This window comes from Parasteatoda tepidariorum, chromosome 5 (genome assembly GCF_982258835.1).
Source record: "Parasteatoda tepidariorum strain Cologne lab strain chromosome 5, Ptep-v5.0, whole genome shotgun sequence".
NCBI classification, from domain to species: Eukaryota; Metazoa; Arthropoda; class Arachnida; order Araneae; family Theridiidae; genus Parasteatoda; species Parasteatoda tepidariorum.
Genome location: NC_141759.1, coordinates 1901551 through 1927033, shown reverse-complemented (window position 1 = coordinate 1927033; position 25483 = coordinate 1901551). Strand labels below are relative to the sequence as shown.

General features: G+C 30.1%; 1 protein-coding gene across 3 annotated transcripts in view; it reads left to right on the top strand.

The window, feature by feature from the left end:
• Positions 1–6218: 6218 nt before the first annotated feature.
• LOC107436086 (uncharacterized) overlaps positions 6219–25483 on the top strand; it is a 57153-nt gene continuing 37888 nt past the window's right edge. For 2 of the 3 annotated variants that reach the window (XM_016047653.4, XM_016047652.4), the window contains exons 1-4: positions 6219–6407; positions 15136–15342; positions 23385–23539; positions 23657–23734. In XM_016047653.4, the coding sequence (XP_015903139.3) occupies positions 15168–15342; positions 23385–23539; positions 23657–23734 (408 nt within the window). In that variant the 5' untranslated portion in view covers positions 6219–6407; positions 15136–15167. Of the gene's footprint in view, positions 6408–6570; positions 7339–15135; positions 15343–23384; positions 23540–23656; positions 23735–25483 lie in introns of those variants that run through there. The other variant, XM_043044770.3, reaches the window with a different exon arrangement.

Here is a 25483-nt window from a genome sequence, read left to right as displayed (position 1 = left end):
AAAGTTATCTATGCAAAAGTCTTATTTAAGATTCACACTAATATTCACAAAAAGTCAATGCTTGTTGAAGACAGATGGAGGAGTGACCTTAGAGAATAATCACATGGACTTTAATATCTTTTTATTTAATCCAGAATAATTTTTTTTTTTCAATTTAGTATGTTATGCTAGTTCTATGGAAGTAATCAGGATTTTTTTTTAAAAAGGCGATCGCAACTCTCGAATACGCCACCTGGGGAGATGACCGGTTCCTTGCCTTTGGCCCTTCCCTCTCCTCCTCTTCTCAGTTAGTTTTCAGCATAGGAATGTACTATGATATATTTCCTTTTCTTAATATTTTTCATATTTAATTGTTAAAAATATTTTTTTAAATTTCCATGACGCTTTCTTTTAGAACTATGTTCAATGTAGTTTTCAGTTTCATGTAGTTTCTCAACTTAAAAGTTTTTGATCTATTTGAAAATTACGACAGAAACTAACATACTTCCTTCTCCTATGACCAGGGCCCGACTTAGCCTAATTGGGGCCCGGGGCAAAAACTTATTTGGGGGCCCCCCTCTGCTTCACTACTCCAGTAACCGAATTTTATGGAGTTATTTAAATTTTCTCCTCATTGTACATATATAGCAAGAAAATTGCCTAAAATCATAAAAATATATTAAATCCCCCCTCCAATGGTCAGACGAAATATCGTTTCGTCCATATTATTGATTTTCTGACAATTCTATGTCCATCATACCGGGATGTTTCCCAGACAGTCTCCAATAGCTCATTGTGCAGCTCCAGTGTAACGTTAATGAACTACAACAGCAACAACCATATGTCGATCATGCAAAATACAGTTTTCTAACTGTTAACTTTGTTATCTAGCTGCAAAAATTTTATACTCTTGCAATTCGCGATCGCAACGCTCGAGTACGCCCTCTAGCGGGAGCCTGTAAACATCAGACATTAATTTATCACGTTTTCATTTAGTTCCATCAAAATCATTGGCAGAATCAGACGCCATTTTCTTAGCAGCAAATAAAAATAAAAATTTCCCTAAAGAAAAGCCGAAGAACTTGAAAAAACTCTCCAGAATATTGGGGTATCTTTCAGACCCAGAACACGCCGAATATTTGAAGAAAAATTTCTCAATAATTCTAAACTTCTATTATCAACAAACTTGCAACTGATAACTTCCGATTTCGCTATCGCATACTGTTACAGATGTGTTTATTAAGGTGAAATGCATTTCTTCTGTCTTCAATTCATTACAAATTAAAGTGAAGACAATATTGCTTTCGTCATTCCAATAAATAAATGTGAATTCAGAGCGTACAGAACTGTAATAGTTATCGAATGTTCCTCTTCGTTATAGAATAGTACATATTTCTGTATCCATATAATTCGGAAAACAAAATAAAAAATTATCCAAATTATACTTGAAATAGTGCAATTTGTGCTGATTCTTAATTAATTTTTATCGTTTTCTTGGTAAGTATTTTTCAGATTTGAAAGAATTTAAAATAGAATTCAGCTATTCTGTTTTTAGCTACATATTCAGATTCATATCAAGATCTTACAATTATAAAATTTTGCTGTGTAGTATGTTATCTAAAAGTAATGAATGGATTAACTACGTATCTATTATTTGAGAATAAAGTTTTCAAACAAGGAAAATATCATTTTGGAATTCTCCGGAATTATAAATCAGGTAAGTGTTATGATTTTTATTACAAAAAATTTGCTTGTAAATATTTTTTTTTCTCATTTGATGATAGTTCTCTACAAAATGCTTTTTTACGTCTGATTAAGAACTACAAGAATAAAAAGAGAAACAATATGGAAGTTTTTTTATTTCAATATAAGGAATTTTTAAAATCGTTTTTTTTTATCCCAAGAATTCCTTATTTTACGTTTTTTAGTTTATAATTTTTTGATAAAAATTGTTGTTAAAATAATTGTTTTGTAAATTCAAATGGTATAACATTATGTGCTAATGTATACTTCTTGCATATTCTAATGTTTGAAGTAATATGATTCAAGAAAGTATGGAATAAAAATTCGGTATTTACGTAATAACGCCACTGCAACAACAGATTTGGCGGTTTTTAACTGCCACTAATCTACACCAAAAGTTTTGCGACAAATCATAAAATAAAACACTTTATTTAAAATCAAAGTAGTTTATCGGATTTCGGTGGACAATGGGCTAAATATTTCGCTCCTGAAAAAATAAAATTGCATCTTGTTCTATTTTTGCCAAATCCCAAAGACACATTTTCGTAGCACTAAAAAATGGTAACAAAAATCGAAGAACAAATCATTTTGGAATTCTTCTGATTTATAAAGCAGGTAACTGTTAATTTTCATAAAATAAAAATTTTTACTTTTAAGTAATTTTTTTCTTATTTGATGATAGTTTCAAAAAAGAAAAAATATGAAAGTTTTTTATTTTAACGTAAGGAATTTTTAGAATTCGCGATCGCAACGCTCGAGTACGCCGTCTAGCGGGAGCCTGTAAATATCGGACATTAATTTATCACGTTTTCATTTAGTTCCATCAAAGTCATTGACTGAATCAGACGCCATTTTTTAGCAGCAAATAAGAAACAAAATTTCCCTTGGAAAAGGCCGAAGAACTTGAAAAAAATTTCCAGAATATTAGTAAATCTTTCAGGAACAGAACACGCCAAACATTTGAAGAAAAATTCCTCAATAATTTTTAATTTCTATTATCAACAAACTTGCAACTGATGACTTCCGATTTCGGATACTGTTACAGATGTGTGTATTAAGGTAAAATGCATTTCTTCTGTCTTCAATTCATTACGAATTAAAGTGAAGTCAACATTGCTTTCGTCATTCCAGTGAATAAATATGAATTCAGAACATACAGAATTGTAATAGTTATAGCATATTCTTCTTCGTTATAGAATAGTATATATTTCTGTATCCATATAATTCGGAAAACAACAATAAAAAATTATCCAAGTTACTTGAAATAGTGCCATTTGTGCTGATTCTTAATTAATTTAAATCGTTTTCTTGGTAAGTTTTTTTTAATTTTGAAAGAATAAGTTCAACTAGAATTCAGCTATTCTGTTTTTAGCTACATATTCAAATTCATATCAATTATAAAATTTTGCTGTGTAGTATGTTATCTAAAAGTAATGAAGGTATAAACTATGTATCTATTATTTGAGAATAAAGTTTTCAAACAAGGAACTTATCATTTTGGAATTCTCCTGGAATCATAAATCAGGTAAGTGCAATGATTTTTACAATAAAAAATTTGCTTGTAAATATTTTTTTTTCATTTGATGATGGTTCTCTACAGAATGGTTTTTTACGTCTGATTAAGAACTATAAGAATAATAAAAAAAGAAACAATATGAAAGTTTTTATTTCAATGTTAATAATTCTTAAAATCGTTTTTTTTTATCCTAAGAATTCTTTATTTTCCGTTTTTTAGTTTATAATTTTTTGACAAAAATTGTTCTCAAAATACTTTTGAAAAATTAAATGGTATAACATTATGTGTTTATGTATACTTCTTGTATATTCCAATGTTTGAAATAATATGATTCAGAAAAGTATGGAATAAAAATTCGGTACTTACGATGTATTAACGCCACCACCGCTACAGATTTGGCGGTTTTTAAGTGCCGCCAATCTACACTTAAAATTTTTGCGACAGTTCATAAAATAAAACACTTTATTTAAAATCAAAATAGTTAATTGGATTTCGGTGGAAAATGAGTCGATATAGAGTTTAGCATAGATTCAAAACAATCATATCGCCATATGAACTCTGATGAATAAGATTCCAAATGAAATAACATTTCCAAAACGTACGTTTGCCAAGATAAAGTTTTATGTTGTGGGAATTGGTACATTTTCGTTTTTTCGGTCAAATATTTCCCTCCTGAAAAAATAAAATTGCATCTTGTTTTGTTTTTGGCAAATCCCAAAGACGAATATTCGTAGCACTAAAAATGGCGACAAAAAAGAATTGTTTTTTGTTTTTGTTTCGTCAGCATTCTTTATTTTACGTTTCTTAGTTTCTAAATAATGATTTTTATTGAAACTTGAAATTTTTTGATAAAAATTGTTGTCAAAAAACGTTGTTTACAAAATTAAATTTCATAAAATTATGAGGCTTATGTATACTTTTTGTTCATTTTAATTTTTGAACTAATATGATTCTTAAAACTATAGAATGTAAAGTTTAAATGGGCCTTTCATGTTATATCATTAAATTTAGTAATACTATTTCTCGGGCATTAGGTTTTAACTCTTATAAGAATATACATATTTTTTTCTGTTAATGTACAAATATTTTTCCGATGTGTTTTGGATATTCCTTCTCTAATAAAAAGAGATACAATTTTGTTTTCGGTTGTACAAGAAAGAAGATCAAGCATTTTTCTTTTTTAAATTTAATAAGCCACATTAAAGAAGGAACGTTGCAATGCTACACGCTACATTAGCGACGTCTCCAGAGTAACTGAATGACGGTTCATATGGAAATCGCAGGTAAGCGTCTCATACAACAACGCCCCCTATAGTTTGTTGCGATCGCGAATTGGTTTTTTCTTTTTTACTTTGTATCGTAAGCATTCTTTACTTCACGTTTTTTAGTTTCTAAATAATGATTTTTATTAAAACTTAAAATTTTGTGATAAAAATTGTTGTCACAGAACTTTTTTTGCAAAATTAAATTATATAAAATTATGAAGTTTATGTATACTTTTTGCTTATTTTAATGTTTGAAGTAATATGATTCTTAAAACTATGGAATGTAAAGTTTAAATAGGCTTTTCAGGTTATATCATTAAATTTAATAAAACTATTTCTCAGGCATTAGGTTTAACTCTAATAAGAAGATACATATTTTTTTCTGTTTATTTACAAATATTTTTCAGATGTGTTTTGGATGTTCCTTCTTTAAAAGAAAAAGAGATACCATCTTGTTTTTGGTTGCATAAGAAAGGATATCAAACATTTTCTTTTTTAAATTTAATAAGCCACGATAAAGAAGGAACGTTACGATGTTACACGCAACATTAAAAACGTCTCCAGAGTAACTGAATGACGGTTCATATAGAAATCGCAGGTATGCGTCTCATACAACAGCGCCCCCTATAGTTCGTTGCGATCGCGAATTACGATGGCTTGATTAAGTCAATCAGAAATCTGTATTTTGGTAAATATATACCATTTGGCGATATGTAAAAATAAAGTCCTTTGATTGGTCAAATTTTCCCACCAAAATTGCGAAATTTACCTAAATTCTGCTCTAGAAAGCCGCGGATTTACGAAATATAGATTGTATTCATACGATAGATTGAAGAAGCTAGCATAAGCGTGATGGATTTTACACTGTATGGATGGGTGGTCTAATGTAAACAATAACAAGCGTCCTTAAACCGGAAGAAATTTAGAAAATTTCCGGTGTATCACTCCGCTTATGTTATGACTACGAGGCGATGTGGGAACAAGCCAAATATTCTATGCAGTTTTGTTATTGTAATTTGGGCTCAAATCTAAACATAATTGTACCATTCATAAGAGCTTTCAGAAATGTATTGATTCTCAGAGGTCGTAAGGCCAAAAAAAATTTTGGAAAGTTAATATCTCATTGTGAATAATTCCTAAGGTTTGCCATGTTTTGTATTTTATCCCTTATTTGGCTAACATTTGAATAAAATGTCGCCAAAAATATCTTTAAAAATATTTTTTAAGTTAGACTAATTAGAAAATATTCTAATGATTATAATATTAATATGTTAATGCTGAAGTTTAAAGGCTGAAAGAAAGAACTCGGTACATGTGAAATACTGCAAAAGATATGATGCAATAATATGGTGGCGCGTTTTTTCAATCTGCGGCGTAAAAATATATCGGAAGCAGTAACCCGGAAGTCTTGAAAGAGCAATTTTACCACTAGCGCCACCACCCTTAGCTTTACACGATCACCCATCCATACGGATATTTTGTAAAAGTTCATCAAAGAAGGAAACATAAAATGAACTTTCTATTCGATTAGGGGGGCCCTCTGATGTGGGGGCCCGGGGCAACTGCCCCGTATGCCCCTGCTTTAGTCAGGCTTTGCCTATGACTCTCCACACGCTATTGGTGAAGGAATGCCATATTGGTGTTGCCATAGGTCTGTTCCACGCCACCTGTAACCCTTTTCGATCGCCACTCATGCGGCAGGAGTGGTTTAGAGTACGTACTCCAAAAAATCTACCTTACGGCGCATGCGTCAAAGCATATTGCACACTTTAGACACAGGTACATCTTGCTCTTAGGGTCTATCAAACGAATACCTTTCGTAAACAAAAATTTGGTTTTTGAAGTGATTTTGTTCGGATTCATCAAGACATAAGATATGCTTAGATAAACTAATCAATTTAGAGGTTTGGAAAACTTTTTAAGTTATTTTCTAAGCTTTTTTTTTTAGAATTGCTTGATAAAAATAAATCATTACTATTATTATTGTTTTTTGCCTTATTTGTTTTGAAATTAAATATCAGAAAATAATACATATTTCACGAGTGTACAATAATTTATCGCCGAGGTGCAAAAGAGATTTTTTACCGGGCAGACTCTTCAATGATAAAATAGCACATCAGGAAATGATTTCTGTAAATGAGCTATTGCTATGTAAATGCGATGATATAATTTTTAAGCAATTTCAAAATGATTCGTCAATTTAGAAAAAGTGTAGAATGGTATTTTGTGCGTCGCGGGCACAATGTTAAGGAATGGTTGCTTCAAATTCTGTGGACACAATCTGATGAAAAAACTTCAACTTTTACTTTCCTGGATGTATAATATGGATTCACTCTTATCTTTATGGATAGTTGATGATATATCTTACTAATTGTTGATATATTTCTACTCTACAGTAAAAGCTTGATTATAGAGAAATTGGAAATTCAATTCTGTGTACTTGAGTTCGGAAAAGCTGGATTTTTTATATTATCCTTTTTCAAGTGAAAAAGAAGTTATAACAATCAAGTTTTTAAAAAAAACCATGATAAAGGAGGACAAAATTATTATAGTTATCTATTAAAATTAAAGTTAAAGAAATGAAAATTTTTGAAGTTGCTAAGTAGAAATAAAAATATAAGAGAATAACCAAAAAATTGTATTTCAATAATATCTTTTATTATTATTTTGTATCAAAATCTCCATTATAATATTTAATTGGGGAAAAATTCCAAGATAATAAGAATGTTGTTACAAATATGAAAGTTTTTTTTTAAAGAAAAACTAAAATTGCAATGTGAAAGGAAAAAAAAAGAAGGATCTGTTAATATTGCTGCTTATAGAAAAATAACAAAGGTAAATAGAATACTTATTAACATCTAAAGGGCAAAATTGAGAAGTTAGAGGTTAATTTATCAAATGCCTCTTTTTTCCCCCTTCCTACTTTGTGTGTTCAGGGATGAGATTTTTCTACTTTCTTTTCTTTTGTCTCTCAAATTCAAGCCTTTTAAAAATAAATATTCCGCTTTTTCTGAAAATTCAGTTGTTGAAATAAAATAATTATATTTATTTCCGATTTTCACAGATAAACAGAAAATTCAAACTACAACGTAGATGCTAACCCTTTCACATTTTTACATATTTTAGCTATTTTTTATGCGCAGAAATTAGGATTTTCAGTATTTTTACCCGCCCACCAGATAGCTCGTACTTTTGTAATTCAGACATAGCTGCTTCCCGTTTGCTGGCGTGAAAGCAAACCAAATCATAAAATAAAAATAATAGCTGTGGATTTGCAGTGAAAATATTTATTTGCTCATTCTATTAATCTTGTGCATTTTTATTTATTATGACTAAGCAAAAACAATACAAAGGAGCCTTTTAGAAATCCCAAGCCCACAATCTGCTAATATCTCTATTCTTATTCACTCTATGTTAATATCAAACATCGATTTTCATATTTACCTGATTTAAAAGTTGCACATTGCGATTCTTATTCACACGACCAATATCGCTATTTTTTATTATCAAACATCGATTTTTGTATTTACCAGATTTGAAAGTTGTGCGTTGCCATTCTTATTCACGTGATTTAAATGTCGTACATTGCGATTCTTATTTGCGAGATTTAAAAATCCAATAGCGCAATTTGTATTTATGCGTTTTCAAAACCCTATTTAGTGATTCATATTCACTAGAGTTTAAAATCCAATGTCGAGATTCATTTATGCGGTTGTAATATCGAATTTCATATTTAATTATGCATCCTTATGCATATTTACCCCATCTATAAATTATGCATCATGATTTGTATTTTCACATAGATATATTCATTCCTGGATTTCCTCTTTTTTACTCTCTGACGAGTCTCATCCCTGTGTGTTGAAAGTATCAAAAATGTACATTATTTTAGAAGTTAACTGCAACAACTTGGTTACAAACGTAGTTAACTAATATATATATATATTTTTTAATGCAGTGACTACAAACTACTTTTGAAATGTAGTTAGAACTTCAAGGAGACAAACTTTGCTTGAGAAATTATTTTACGCCTATGTTCAAATTGGTTTTGAATAAACATTGCCTTATATTAAACATGAGGAATTTCTAAGCGAAATATGAATAAATATTTCTCTAAAGAATGAGCCAGTTTGTCATTCTAAAACATTTTTTTCTAATTTGATTCAAATTTTCAATTTTTTATCACTTTCTCAGCAGCAAATATTTAATTAAAAAAATGTTAGGAAATTATCAAATGCTTGCAATTTTGTTGAGTGTTTAATGTCTTTTTATTTCCTTTAAGAAATTAAGTATATCAAAAATATATTCCTCCCGGAGAGCGACCCGCAAGAAACTTAAAAAAAACAAACATAGAAAGGGACCAACTTGAAGGGTATAACTCGTAGCCACCCCCAAGCAAACCTCTACACATTTTTTTTCTTCAAATTTTTACTGTTTAAAATCAGTTGGACTTCTTGGCAATTGTAGTTGGCATGGCAGATCACCATACAGAAATATCCCCCTACTTTCTTTACTAAACTAAAATGAAAAGTAGTTGTCAGGAATTGCTACAAAATACTGTTTTTTTTTAATCACTCTATTCACTTAACTACTTTTTTAAAAAAGTAGCATACTATACTAGAAACTACAAGAAAAGTAGAGGCTACAGTAGTTTCGCTACTTATAGTGCTCTACTTCTCATTACTGACCTAAATAATGATTTTACTTTTAACTTGTTGTAAAAAGGTATTTATTTTCCTTAGTTTAATTTTTTTTTATTATTAATATTATAAGATATTATTATAAAAAAAGTATTTTTTATTATAGGAGAAATTACTAAAATGAAGGAAATCATATATAATAGATTCAACAATAAGGCTTGTTTTTTCCCACAATCAATTTTAATCGTGATAAAATATAACTTCTGTATTAGAAAAAAATAGATTGTTCCTAATTCTTCAAACAAAAATTCGAAGATAAAAATCTCATTTTTTTTCATATCGTAATCTTTTGAAAAATTTACAATAAAAGTAAATATCAAAAAAGGTTCTTTAAAAATGTAATACGATTATAAAAACGTTGATTGGAACAAAAAATTATTTAAAAGGAAGAAAACAATCTGTCAATTCTTAAACAATAATTTAAAGCTGAAAATCACTTTTTTCCCATTATCTAATTTTCAGTGAAAAATGACTATAAAACGATAACAAAAGAATAAAAATACTCTGGAAAAATACTGCACCACTGAAGAAAACAGTTATAAAAAAAAACATTCTTAACACTTAAAACATAACTTTTAACACTGAAAATCTTTTTTCATATTGCTGGAAAAAGTGCTAACAAAAGAGAAAAATTATTTTAAAGAATACAACGCCATATTATAAATGCCTATTTAAACGATAAAATGTGTTTTCAGGAAAAAAAGTTCCCATAAAAAATTGCGCACCAAAATAAAAACATCCATAAAAACAAAAAAACAAAACAAATTACTGTATTCGATTCATTTAACAAATCTATAAAGTTGAAAATCTCATCATTTCTCATAAAAAATAAAAAAAATCTTTTTTTATAAAATTAAATGTTCGGCTACTTAAACATTCAGTGTGGTCGTGTTCCATACTGTCAGACTTTTGATGCATTTAGTGGAATTTAAGAATTTTTTATGTTTGGCCATTTTTGGAATAAAATAATTTTGTTATCATTAAATATTATGAGTTTACAGATACAGTGATACAATATTATGAGTTTAGAGATACAAACTTTGCTTGATAAATTATTTTACACCTATGTTCAAATTCAGTGAAACCTCCAGAAAGGACCATCTCTATTTACGACCAATTTTGGAAGGCACATAATTTTTTCCATAGACTTTGTGCAGAATAAAACTTTTCGGAGAGACCATTAAAACATCTAACAGTGACCCGGAAACATCTGCCTGAAATGCAGGAAAAGCCAAATAAGGAAACAAGAAAAAATATCAAATGAAAATATTTAACAAAACAAATAAGTAGATTAAAATGTATTCAAAATATTTGTGTGAGGCTCTGACTTAGAATGCTCTTTTTGTCGATACAATCTCATGTTGCAGTCTGAGTGCTCTAAAGACGATGTTATCAATGATTTATTTTTAGAGTTGAAAGTTAAATTAGAAGAAATAAAAGAAGCTATTTAAAAAAAAAGCATCTCAAACAAACTCTTTTAATCTTTTAAAGCTAACTAATTTTTATAAAATTAAATGCAAACTTAAAACAGAAAGCATAATTGTTTATTGTTGGTAAACTAAAACTGTTTTTGCACATAATTATGTCTGTTGGGATCATTTTTATGGACGCAAAATTTTAGTCATAGATCTGTTTTTTCATGACCACACAGAAGTGGCATTTCAGCACCAAGAAAACGACACTGACTAAAATAAAAGTAATTTTCGAAAAATTATGTACCTTCGAGAACAGTTTTGAAGCCAATGGAGGTAACCTCTAAGAATGACCAACCACCATTTTGCTGTGGAACGGAGAGTGGTTTTAATGTACCTTTGGATTGTGTGCCCAGATTGTTTATTTTCTTATCTTACTCAGTAAAGTCTTTTGATCAAAGGTAACAATCAGTTTACACTATTCTGTGATATTTCTTTTAATTTCTTGACTGCCACTGTCCAATTTAATGCAGCTGCAAGTATGGAAATCTTCTCCAACCATAAATACGATCTTCATTTTGAGATAAAATTGTTCAGTACTGTTTGGTGTGACGCTATCCATCCAAGTTTGCAATCTAGTAAATCCGATGAAGATAATGTATCCTTAATAACTACCCATTATAATTTGAAAGAGTTCTTTACATCTCACTCGTATCGACAAACCACAAGCCTGGACCTTAATTGTGACAACCTGGTTATAAATTAAATGTCTCTATATACAGTGTTTTCATCATAGAAAAAAAATGGGTGAGAATTTCTCACCCTTTCTCAAAAACAGGGTGAGATTTCAGAAAGTTAAGTGAGATTTCCAAAAACTTAAAAAACACAAATAGACTTGGAAAAAAAATCATTTCTTTTATTATAATACATTTTTAACGTCTTCTATTTTTTAAAGCATTGAATATTCTTGCTGCATCATCATAGAAGATTTTGCCTTTACTAGGTATTTGTCCATCTTACATTAGTGTATAAAAAATTTGAACGTCTTACATGAAAAAACCTTACCTACGGAAAAACGTGATTGCAGAGAAATGTGTTCTGAAAGGGGTTCCGTGGTTCGGTTGTGTTCTGTTGTTCGAAAAGGTTCTGAACAATACTGGTAAATAGGGAAGCTAGATAACGGAGCAAATGTTGAAAATAATGAGAGATCCAGGAAGAAAAGTGAAATGGATTTTATTCTAAATAGCGTAATTCGAAGCTTCTTCCAAAATGAGAGAAATTCGCGAATTTTGAAATTGATTTATAGAATGCGCGAATTTCTCGCAGTAATAATTTTTTAATGCGAGAAAAGAAAAAAATATGCGAGATTCTCGCGTTCTCGCGCTGTAGTGAAAACACTGCTATATATCATAAAATCATAATGGTCTGGTACCGTTTTCCATTGTTGTCGGCGCATTTTTATTGGCCGGAAAATCACGTGGTAGGATCCAGTTTTCCCCATTCATTTCCATATTGATTGGGTTGTCGTCAGCATAAAATTAACAAAAGTCGTAAAGGTATTGTTTTCCTTTAAATATTTTTGTATCCCTAATTTAAAGTTATTTTTCAGTACTGCTATTATTAGCGAAAATTTTAAATTATGGTTGAGAACTCATCAAATTGGTTTGAACAATATAATGTATTAAGAATATAAATTTTATTTAAAAAAATGATAATTAAAAAAATCACTTCTGTTCATCAAGAGATCTAAATGTCTATAATACTAATAGATAGTAATATTTGGTAGAGGCGCAAGAGCGTAAGTAAACAGAATTCCTATTAGTGCATAGATGTTAAGTGAATATTTTTAACTTTAGTAGAAAAACTGTTTCCTGCCAAGAAAAAACAATTATTGCGAAGCAATCATTGGGGTTGGTGAGCGATAGCGAACAGGGGGCTTTGCCCCCTAGTATATCTATATAAATTAAATATATGTCTATACATATACAGGGTTGGCAGGTTTTTGACATGTGACAGTTTTTGACAGTTTAAACCATGGTTTAAACCGTCACGTCAAAAACCTCACTGTCAAAAATGTCGAAAATGTCAAAAAACCTATATTCATATGTGAAATTTAATTAATACATAAAATTTATATATTTTTTATAAAGGATAGTGTTTCTAAATATGTTCTAGAAAAAATAAATTTAAAATTTTGAAGAAACACTTATATTTTGAATAGTAACCAAAATCTTGTACTTTTGAAAGCTCACATCTTTTGTAATATTATGTATTCATTTTCATGTGTTATTGAAAATCTACAGTGATATTATTAAGAAATTTATTTATAACCAAATTTAGTGTATAGTATAGATTATACTAAAAATTAGACATTTTTAAAGATAAACATTAGCAGTTTTGCACATTAGACATCTTTTAAAGAAAAATCTTTTTAATATTCTTTTAAATCTTCTTAATAATCTTTTTAACATAAGACAATACAGTAGAGAACCGATTATCCGGAACGATCGGGACTATCGCTATTCCGGATAACTGATTTTTCCGGTTTTCTGAATCGCTACAAAAAGCCGTTTTTTTTAGTGTTAAACCCAACTAAAAAAATAAAATATTTGGAAATAATCTTAAAAATAAGAAAAAACGATGAGGTAATACACTAATGATTATTTCTGAAATGATTGTAAGGTAAACATCTTTCAAAAAAGAAAGAAAAATCCTATGAGGAAAATTTTTTTTTTAAAAATTGCGGGAAAATTTATCGAATTTCGTTCCGGTTTTTTGGTTTTCCGGTTTTCTGATTTCCGGATAACTGGTTCTGTACTGTACAAATTTAAGTGCTTTCTGTTAAATACACAGAGTAGTTAGTGTCGATTTACAGTATATTCAGCCTATTCATTTACTATGCTGAAAATTTAGTTTATCCAAATACTTGTGAATTTCATTTTGCTGAATACTATATACATAGTTTTGTTGAATATCTAAATTTTCAGCTGTTGAATAATTACTTCTTGCTTTCAAGATATGCATTATTTGTATTCTTAATACAAGTGGGGGAAAAAAATTAAGAGGTAAAAATTGTTTTAAAATGATAAGTGTAATAATTATAAATAAATATAATAAACAATATGAATTATATTTATCATTATTCCCAAATATAACTACTTTTAAATTCAAATTAACATACTGGATAATAAAGATATTCGGTATAACATTAAAATTTTTTTCATACACTTGTATCAAGTTTGTATTTATACAACATAACTTGAAAGTTCCTTATAAATATTAGTTATATGTTCCTTATATGTCAAAAATGCATAGTAATAAACTTTTAATTTTCTTAAGTATCAAAAAAAAAAAATTTTTTTTTTCAAAATATAGATATTTAAAAAAATTTTTTGCAAAATTTTTCTGCACATGCATTTGAATATAAATTTCTGAGATTTTAAATCTGTTATTTTACCTTAATTTTAATTAAAAAATATTTTAAAACCAGCTGATTACCTATAGTATAATTAAATTTCAATATAATGCATGGCAACTGTTGGTAGTTTTGAAGTTTATATATTTTTTTGGCAAACTTTAGTTTTTGACATTTTTGACGGGTTTTTGATGGTTTAAACCAGTATTATACCCTTGTCATGTCAAAAACCACTTTTTGACGTCAAAAACCCAACCCTGTACATATATAATGACCTCTAAACGACTACTTATTTTATAATTCAACTTTTTCACCTTCTGTATTGTTTCTTTTTCCTTTTTAAAAAGTTTATCAAGTGTTACTGCTTAGCATTTTTGGGACAATTTTTCACAGTTTTTAATCTAAAAATCTTTTCTCTTTGTGGTTTGAATCGAATACTCAAAATTTTCTGAATAATGATATACTATTTATATGAAGTACAATAAAAAAAAAATCAAAAGCCATCTTTTTTCTTGCTTACAGGACGTAGTTTTCTTTATATTAATTTTATTGTTGTAGTTCATTTACGTCGCACTAAAGCTACACAATGGGCTATTGGCGACGGTCTGGGAAACATCCCTGAGGATAATCTGAAGACATGCCATCACAATTTTGATCCTCTGCAGAGGGGATGGCACCCCCGCTTCGGTAGCCCAACGACCTGCACGCGAAGTTGAGCACTTTACGGTAGCAAAGTTTAACGAGGACCAATACCGCACACCCTCTGTCCCTACGCAGACTGATCCAAGTGGGTCACCCAGACGCACACTGACCGCAACCAGTGATGCTTGACTTCAGTGATCTGCTTAACGATCAGTCCACTGCGGGACATATTAATTTTAAATTTAAAAAAAAGAAAAAGATAAGAATTATTTACACAATCAATGTTTCAAACAAATGTGTAACCGAAAAAAATTTTACAAAAAATTTAAAGTGTACTAAATACATTTGTAGTGGAGTTAATTTGTGCATTATACGAATGTTTCTTTTGTGGTGTTTCATTTCGCATTAACACATAGAAAATTATTACTATGTATGAATTAATAGTGTTTTTAACTTCATCTAGATTTCTTATATGAAGAAACTTTTTCAAAGAACATGAGTAGAGCGTATGGAACATCGAATGATCTATTTGATTCTGAGTTGAGTGGATCTGAAGACGAGAGTGATTCCGAAGGCAGTGAGAGTGGAGAAGAGAGCGAGGAGGGATCAGACACTGAGGATTCTGATGGAAGTGAGGAAGGTGATGACAACAATGAAGAAACTGAAAATGGTATCTTGAATGACTTTGTTTGATTCTCTACTTCACTTCTTGCACACTTAATCATAGCAGAACTTAATTATTCAGTCTGTCACACAATCTCAAATAAATTTAAATTTGTCTGTAACCGTAACTTTGTAATACAGTCACAGAGATTCTTATTTTAAAAATTTATTCTGAACTAACATGTAGAATAGAAAAAGTTTTATGGATGATTGTCTTAAAATGTTCTCTTCTGCTTAAGCCAATTAGGAAAAATTCATAATTAATTTAAAACTTATAATTACTTTAACTAACTAACTCAGTGGCGCGACAGCCCATTAAAAGGGCCAAGGCCGACTGTGCCCATCTCAGTTTTCTTGACCTTGGGCTCTGGGGTGCAGGAGCATATGTTCCGGTCAGGTGGTCAGCCGAACGCGGAACCCCCAGTGTTAGTTCCCAAGCATGCTTGGTACTCATTTTATCGACCCACTGAAGGGATGAAAGGCTGAGTCGGCCTTGCCCGGCCCAAGGATCGAACCAAGGACCTGTGGCACGACAGCGCGAAGCGCTACCACTCAGCCACCGGGCCTGATAATTACTTTAATGTTGATAATTTTTGCATTAAGACCATACATTTAAGTATAATGACCAGAAATGAAAAATAAAAATATAGTGATAGCTTTAATGTGGTTTTTATAAAATATGAAATTTTTTTTCTATGAATCGGAAAGTAAAATATTTAATAAAATATTTAATTATAAATTTAATTTTTTTAAATTTGACAAAATATTGTCTGGAGTTCCGTTTACCAGAGGGGTAACTTTTCCCAGACATTTTTTAATGAGCAAAATAAAAACTTTTCCCTTTTCAAAAAAAGAAAAATAATTTTATTTTATTATTATTATTTATTATTTCTTTTTGCACTTGCGCTGCTCTTTCGCTGATTTCTGCTTCTTTATGATTTTTGCCCGATTTCCGTTTTCTGTTTAATTGAAATCTGATTTCTGGTATAATATGAAAGGAAAAAAAATCTGGATATCACGAAAACAAAATCCGGCATTGCACTTCAGCACAAAAAAAAATAATTGAAATTTTTTTTTCTCAAAATTTCAGTTAACTTTTTACTTTGGTAGATATTTTATCCTTGATCTTTTTATTTCCTATATTTATACAATTATTCTAAAATTAAAAAATTTCATAAAGTAATTAAAACTTTAGCTGCAAATTTTTGTAATGTGTTAAGATTTTTTTTAAGTTAGTGGATTTCCACATTTTTTACTTTTGTCTTGAATATTTCAGCCTTTTTATCAAAAACTCTGATTCTCTAATACCTTTTTTTTATATAAATATTCTGCTTTTTCTCTAAATTCAGCCATTGAAATAAAATAATTATATTTATTCTCGTTTTTCAAATCTAAGCAGAAAATGCAAACCACGTAGCTGCCAACCCTTCCGCATTTTTACTTATTTTAACCATTTTCTCCACTTTTATGTGCAAAAAATAAGATTTTTGCCATTTTTACCCTCCTGCCAGACTGCTCATATCTTTGTGATTCAGATGTCGCTGCTTCTATGTTGAAAAAATGTGGTGTATATAAATATAAAATAAAATAGCGGTGTATTTTGGATGAGTATATTTGTTTGACCACTCAATTAATCTTGTAAATTTTTATTTAATATGGCTAAACAAAAACAATACAAACAAGCTTTTTAGAAATCCAAAGCCCAGAATCTGTTAATATCTTGATTCTTATTCATGCAATTTTAATATCAAACATCGATTCTCGTGTTTACCAAATTTAAAAGTTGCATGTTGCGATTCTTAATCACACAATTTAAATAACGTACATTGTGATTCTTATTTACAAGATTGTTGAGGAGGTCGAATGAACTGTATTACTAATGATTAAGAACAAGCAATAACTATTTAACAATTTATTAATGAAACGATGAATGACGCCATTTGAAGACGTCTGACTATATCAGAACAAAAAACAACAAGAGCTCTTCTTTTCGCCAAATTAAAAGGTAAACGAAGCCAAAGCAGAGAGAGGCGCCAACATACCGCCCGGCTTTGAAATATCCATTTCAAACAAGTATATATACTACAATAAATGACAATTTATAATGCAAATGATAAAAAAAGTTCTAAAATTTATGACTAAATAACCAAATAACATAGTATTTTTCACAAGCAAACTAAATTAGCACTATCACCTTCTTTATGACAACAACGAAAAAAATAAACATGTAAGCTAATTGCTAGTAGGCTCATTGATAGGTAAAACGCATATATTTAATATGCTGCGCAAGATTTTCTGAATTTTTAACAAGATCATACAATTTTCTCAATTCAGAATGAGCACCAGTATAATTTGTGGCATTATCAGAAAATATAATAAAAGGCAGACCTCTTCTCACGAAAAACCTTTTAAGGGTGGCAATTAATGCTTCTGCTGTAAAAAGCACCTTCTATTTCCAAATGAATGGCACGAGTAATTAAACATACAAAAATTACAACATAGATTTTGTTTAAGATTCCCTTCTGCTGATTTTTATATTTAATAAGAAAAAGACCGCATAAGTCGGTGTCAGTTTTTTAAAAAAGGGGGTTTGTGGTAACTCTTTTTTTCGGTAAAGAAGCTATAATTTGCTGTTCTATCTTAGGTTTGGCTTTGAAACATGTTATGCAATCGTGAAAGATTTTTCGAGCAGTGTTCATACCATTTAGGGGCCAAAACTCTTGTCTAACACAATGAAGCAAAGTTTGCGCACCAACATGCAAATTTTTTAAATGAAAATACTGGAAACTTAAAGTAGTTATTTTATGATCTCTTGGAATTACAGGGTTCCCACGGTCCTTGAGAGTCCTTAAAAGTCCTTGAATTTTTTTTTGCTAAATTTAGGTCCTTGAAAGTACTTGAAAAACGTCTTAGGTCCTTGAAAAACTTGATAGGTCCTTGAATTTGTCCAATACTGCCGGCGGCCCTTTTTATAAAACACCCGCGGATCTTTCTCGTTCTTTCTGTCTTGTTCCCGAGCTCACTCACGTGGTTTTTAACGCCACCGTAACTAACCGGGCCGCATGTAAACTCTCTTTACACACATAGTATCCCCAAGATATTTTGATCGCGCTTATTGGCTTTCTCGGCATTGCCTTCTGTTACGCCTTTTTGTAGCTCCTCCCCAATAGCATTTCTCCATAGTTTGTCCCCAAAATGTAAATCAATCATAAATCAGTTCCCATCAAAATTTCTCATTATATTTCTCATACTAATAATATTTCTCATACTAATTTTATGACAAATGTTAAAGTTTTTTTAATATTAATGCTATGAATTTTAGGTGAATGCAAGGTAAACTATCATGTTTTGGTAAAACATCAAATTAGTATAATAATAATTATTAAACATAAATTAAAGTTTTATTAGCTAGCTTTTATGTAATATATATATATATATATATATATATATATATATATATATATATATATATAAGAATTGATTAATGTTCAAATTGAATAGCATTGTGAATATCCTTATGCACTTAGAAATTAAAATCTCTTACTTAAATTTATTAAGTATGATTGCAGAACCACTCAGTTAAGTTTGAAATTATTATATGAGATTTTAAAATGCATATGAATAAATTTTTAAAATTATGTTTGAAAAAGATCTCCTTATATCTTAGAGGATGATATTCTAAAATGTTAAAAAAATGTAAAAATTGTAGAATTTTTTGAAAAACTCCTTTCACATTTCTCCTGCGCCACTTTCATAAACGCACTGTGGGGACAAACAAATAATTTCCTGCGCTTAAATAATTAAAAAATATCTATACAATCCAATAGAAATTTACTAGAATTTAAAGAGGGAATATTTTGTAAATTTATTCTTTAATTACTCATGGTATTAATTTAATGGACAATTCATAATCATTTACTTTTATTTTGATGGGAATTATGCAATCAAAAATTAATAAAATAAACATCTTAAAAGACAATTGCTTGATTTCTTAAATGTCAATTAATAGTTTTTCGGTATTATAAAACATTTAACAAAAAAGAAAAGAAACATTCTAAATAGGTTATAAATAGGTAGGCATAATGCATATCTATTAGTTTTAATTTATAATAATAGATGGCGCCACTAATAAATCTTAAATTAAAAGTTTTATAATTTAATTTTAGTAATCCACAAGAAAGAAATAAAATATTAACTTAATTCGATGAACATTAATTTAATTAAATAATTATCAAGTGAAAACTATTCAGTTTTCATTTTATAGTGAGTATAAGAATTAAGTAAGGCAATCATAAATTTTTCAATAAATTGGAGGGATATTTCAAAGTTATTCAATAAATTGGAGAGATATTAGCTTCATAAGAATTCATGTATGTAATAATCATAAATGTAACGAAAAAAGCATTTTCCATAAAAATTAAATACAAATTTTTTCTTAAAATAACTAAACTAGTTATTTACCTACAAACAAATCTTTGTCCATGAGGTTTGGAAGTTCTAGAATTCCATTTCGCATTGGTAAGTTCCCCAAATTCCATTACCCACAATCCCAAATTCCATTACCCACAATCCCAAATTCCATTACCCATGGTATTTGAGGAAATATTTTTTACTTCATTTTTAAATGAAGAAGGCAGTTTCTCTGTTGAAAAAACTGACATTTCAAGTTTGTACACAAAAACTGGAGTATAGAAATCCATCTATGCTGAAAATAACAAGCATGGCAAAATGAAATAATCATACGTCACAGATGACGTTGCCGAGAAAGCCAATCAGCGAGTTCAAAATCTCTTGGGGATACTATGTGTGTAAAGAGTTTACATGCAACCGGGCCTAGCGTCTTGGTGTCTGCCAAGCGCGCGGAGCACAGCAGACAATCGATGCGTTCGGGGCGAGACTCCACTTCATCTTCTGTCGCATATGCTTAGATCTTCTTTTTTCTTATCGAAACTGGAATACTCTCGAATTTCGTAACAATATGTACCTTGTAGTTTTCAATAAATTTGCCGTTTTACCATCCGCACTTGTCCTTACGTTTGCGTCATTTCAAAACTTTATTGTGAAGCGTATTCGCAAAGGCACGGCTTCGTATTTGTGTTATGTAGTTTAGACTAGTTATGCCTGGGAAGTGCTATTTTAATCCCCAATGGATGGATAATCAAGCTTATAAAGAATGGATTTTATCGATGCCCGAAAAGAAGTTCAGAGCCAAGTGCCGATTATGCATGAAAGAGATCGATATCGCGAAAATGGAAGAATCTGCTCTGAAATCACACATGAAACAAAGGTAAAACAAAAAAGCAGTCTCATGCCTTGAGTTCTCTTTTTCCAAAGACATCAACGTCTAATTCATCTGGTGTAAATACTCCTTCAACATCGTGTGACCCATGTGAAACAGAAACTTTAGTGGCCGAGGTAACATTGTCTTCTTATCTGGTCAAAAGGAATGTGCTTGATGCTGAAATTCTCTGGAGTCTGAAGTGCATCACTAGTAATTATTCATGTAACTCCTGTGAAGGGATTAGTCAATTGTTCTCCAAAATGTTTGCTGATAGCTGTATAGCGAGAAAATTTTTTTGTAGTGCCACAAAGTGAGCCTATTTGGGCTCCTTTGGATTGGCACTATACTTCAAAGGGATTCTTATAAATGAGCTGAAGAATGTTGATTGCTACACTGTACTCTTTGATGAGACGTTAAATCAGTCTCTACAATCTAAGCAGATGGACATTATGGTAAGGAACTGCAGAAAATATTTTGTCCTCTTTTTACAAATGCATGGATGATGGTTAAAAGCTCTCTAAAATACTTCAATTATCCATGGATGGACCCTATGTCATTTGGAAATTCTATTAGAAGCTTCAGTGTGAATTAAAAGAGAAATATTCCCACCAGGTCATATTCATTGGCAGTTGTGGATTACACATAACGAATAATACTTTTAAACATGGTGAAAATGGGATATGTTCCTTCTAATTTTTATTTTCAGAAAGAATTGTTGCTGCATAACATTTAGAGAAGGTTGTGTAAATTATGGATGAATAATTTCAGAAACGATGTTTAATAGAGGAGAGGAGGGGGTTATGGAATAGTCATGGAATATGGAATACCTAAGATTTAGCTCTGTCTTTCATGCAGCCTTCACATGGAAACACACAGGATTAAAGGATTTCACCATTAACACCTCATTACCATTAGTTACAGATTGTGCTGAAAATGATTTTGTGAATTAATATGCAAAACCAGTAGGGTTGTTTTTAAAAAAATATAAATTTTAGTCCATAATACATATACTCTCTTCTCTCTATATAGGCAAAGCATTTAGGTATTATATTTGAAATTAATTATTGCCACAACAAGCATTGTTGCTTCTAGTAAAATAGAAGAGAATAATTTTTAAAATTGGTCTTAGATTAAGGTCCTTGAAAATTTTGTTGAGGTCCTTGAAAAGTCCTGGAAAGTCCTTGAATTTCAATCTCATCATAGAGTGGGAACCCTGAATTAGCAATGGGTGCTTTTGATCATAAGATAAATTCGAATTGCTGATTCTGCCCCCTACTCTAACTAAACCATTAGAATCAAGAAAGGGATTTAAATTACTTACGTGGCTGTCCTTCAATATTTTTTAATTTTTTAATGCATTTATCACCTTCCTAAATACAATTACCTGCACTAACTTTACTAGAGAAAGCTTTGCATGCTGAAGTTCCTCTCTAGTGATGGGACCAAACATCCTTTCCTCTTTCCGACAATTAGAAATGAAATGAAATCTTTCTTTTAGGATTTTCATCAAGGATTCAAAAGTATCTTCTGGCGTTTCAATATTTTTAGCGTCACCTTTTAAAGCTGAACGTAAATAAAACAATTTGTGCGTGCTATTTAAAGGATGATTTTCAGTTATCAAACTATCAAATTGAAGTTTAAAGTTATTCCAATTTTCGTTTTTTCCATCAAAGCAAGGCAAGCAAATATCTTGCACTTTAACATTTATTTTACCAGTACTTAATTGTTCATTGTTATGCAAATGAGAAATATTAGAACTTCTTGAATAAAAAGTCTTTGTAAGCTTTCCTTACAAGATTCTATCTGTTCTTCCATTTCATCAAAATGGGATTGATAAGCTTCTAATTCTTCATCCTTCAAAATTGAATAATAATCCAGTTTTAAAACTTCGTTTTCTTGAAGAATTAATCCTATGCTATCAATACGAGATTGCAGTTCGAGACAATCAGCCTTATTTCCATTTGTAGAAATATAGCTTTCCAACCTAGTTATTTTGCTTTTAGAGCTATCACGACGACGATTCAATTGTTTTAAGCTCTTTTCATATTGTTCCTCAGCGTTCAAAGTATCAGTCATTTTTATAAATCGAAAATATGAGTTCCAAAACGAAGTTATGACGAAACGAAAATGAAAGTTGATCAAATTTAATATTTTCGAATTATATCAGGTTTGAACTACGGATAGACAGGAACATGTTGAGAGGGTCGAATGGACTGTATTACTAATGATTAAGAACAAACGATAACTATTTAACAATTTATTTATGAAACGATGAATGACGCCATTTGAAGACGTCTGAAATATCAGAACAAAACACAACAAGAGCTCTTCTTTTCGCCAAATTAAAAGGTAACCGAAGCCAAAGCCGAGAGAGGCGCCAACAAAGATTAAAAATTCCAATATCACAATTTGTATAAATGTGTTTTTAAAATCCTATGCCGTGATTCGTTAATGCGTTTGTAATATCAAAATCGATTTTCGCATTTATATGTGATTTAAAAATTAGGCATTGGGATTCGTATTTATGCAATCTGAAAGTTACACAGCATGATTTGTATGTTCACATTTTTTATTTGCATAATCCTAAAAGTATGAAAAAGGTCGCCGGGATAATCCCAAAGTTCGGAAATGGTCAACAGGGTAATCCCAGAGTACGAAAATGGTCCACGGAATAATCCCAAAGTACGAAAATGGTCGAGGAGGTAATCCCAAAATACCTTTTTTAAGTGCAGTATTTCTAACAGTCAACTTATCCTTTTCTTTTCAAGAGTCTCAACCAGTGGTCTCTGGAGAGAGTGATGATTCAGATCAAAACGTAGAGTCCTGCCCCATCTGCCTCACAAGATTCTCGGAACAAAGTCTTGGAACTCCAGATAACTGCAGCCACACTTTCTGCCTGGAGTGCATTCAAGAATGGTCAAAGGTCAGTATTATTTTCAAGTTAAAGAGAAGCAGGAAGCGTTTTATGTTGCAACACTAATGCCTGTTTTTTTTTAAATGTGCATTAATTGTTAATATTATTTTGTTTAATGTTTTATAGAATATTAATACATGCCCCATTGATCGAACTGAGTTTCAGAATATCCTTGTACGCAAGAAGGGGAAAATTATAAAAAAAGTAAGATATCATTTATATTTTATTTATTATTTATTTGTTTTGCCAAACTCATCAATCATTTTAAAAGCTATCAAGAAATATTTTATCCTAAAACAATTTTCTTAAAAAGGTAATCTCTTATCACAAAATTATGACTTGCAAACATCGTAAGATATGAGGCTGCATAAGTTACTATTAGAATTGCTCAGTAATTCTTATAATAGCTTATGCACTATAATTGAATAAATAATACGCATTTTTATATTCTCGATTCTTTCTTATCTTTCCTTTCATTTTGTTAATTTTTATAGTAGATTTTTTTTTTTATTTCTTTAGTTCTCTTTCTTGATCCTTTGCAGTGCTGTGGACTGTTTAAGTTGTACGGACAGATTTCTGAATCAAACCTTATTTTAAAAAAAGCTTTTTTTTTTAAATGTTAACATCTGATCTCAATTTTCTGTTGATTATTAATGTTATCTACATGAACACTATTTGAAGGCAGCAATAGTTTAATTATATGTTAAAAAAGTCAGCTTTAAAAAAGCTCACTGTGATATGGCTTAATCGACCAGTTAGGTTTACCATATTGCAGTATCTGATCAAACATGAGCTACCTTTTCGTAAAAGAAATCTGGCAAAAAATCTCGCCTTTTACCGAGATTGCAACGAGAACGGGGTTTGCACGAGAACTTGATTTATTAGAAGTATTTTGTGAAATTACCGTTTTTCCTAAAGTTGAATTTGTGAAGGTACCGCTAAGCGGTAGTAAATATTTCCTGGACAGACCCCTGGTTTCAAAAGTGAACTTGCAGGCTCAGTTGATAAATAGATATGCTCCTCACTCTTTTGAAAACAGTTTTGTAAAATACTATTCATTTTAACTTTTTTATTGAAATGATTTGTATAAATTATGTAAGAAAAAGAATTACTTTTATAATAAATAGTTGAAATTGCAACTTATTTAGCTGTATTAATGAGGGTTACAAAGGGTTATTGACAGTTTTGGAACAATTGAAAATAAATGTAGGCTGAAAATACAGTTTACTCAGAACTATGGTCCTCTTTCTTGCTGTAACTGTAGCTAGTACAATTTTAATCCCATTTACTTCAATTTTTGACACTATTATCACAATAAATATAAATTTTGTTGCACCTAGGAATTTTTTAATTATGTTGAGTGGTTTTGAGCAATTAAGTTATAACTTATTTTTTGGTCAATTTTTGAAATTTTTTTCAGAACACCTTTTTGTAAAAAAAAAAAAAAAAAAAAAAAAAATTTACAAAATCCTACATGCAACAAAAACTACATTTGTGAAATTTAAAAAAATTTAAACAATCAATTTTGTATGATTTATTTACTAGGATAGTATAGCAAGTTATGGATAATTTGAAAAAAAGGTTATACACTCTGTAATGTACAAGTACTAATTTTTAAAGTTTTTGTATTACATGAGGAAATGAAGATCAAAATATGTACAATAAGATTTTAATAAAAATGTGTTAAGTTTATCTCAATTCTTGCAAAATTCATTAAAGTATCCTTTTTTACAGGCTTCTATTGTGTTGCACCCCTTTCAATGAAGTGATTATTAAATATTAAAATGTAAAAATTTTAACATTAAGAGTGGTAGATAATTTATGATGCCATAGAGGATGCTTTGAGTGTGAAAGATTAAATAAGTAAGGCATTCCCGCAACAGCCTGTCGTGGGCCAGGGGGTTCCGGGAGGTTAAAACTCCACAATTTTGTGACCGATGCCGTGATCGTAGC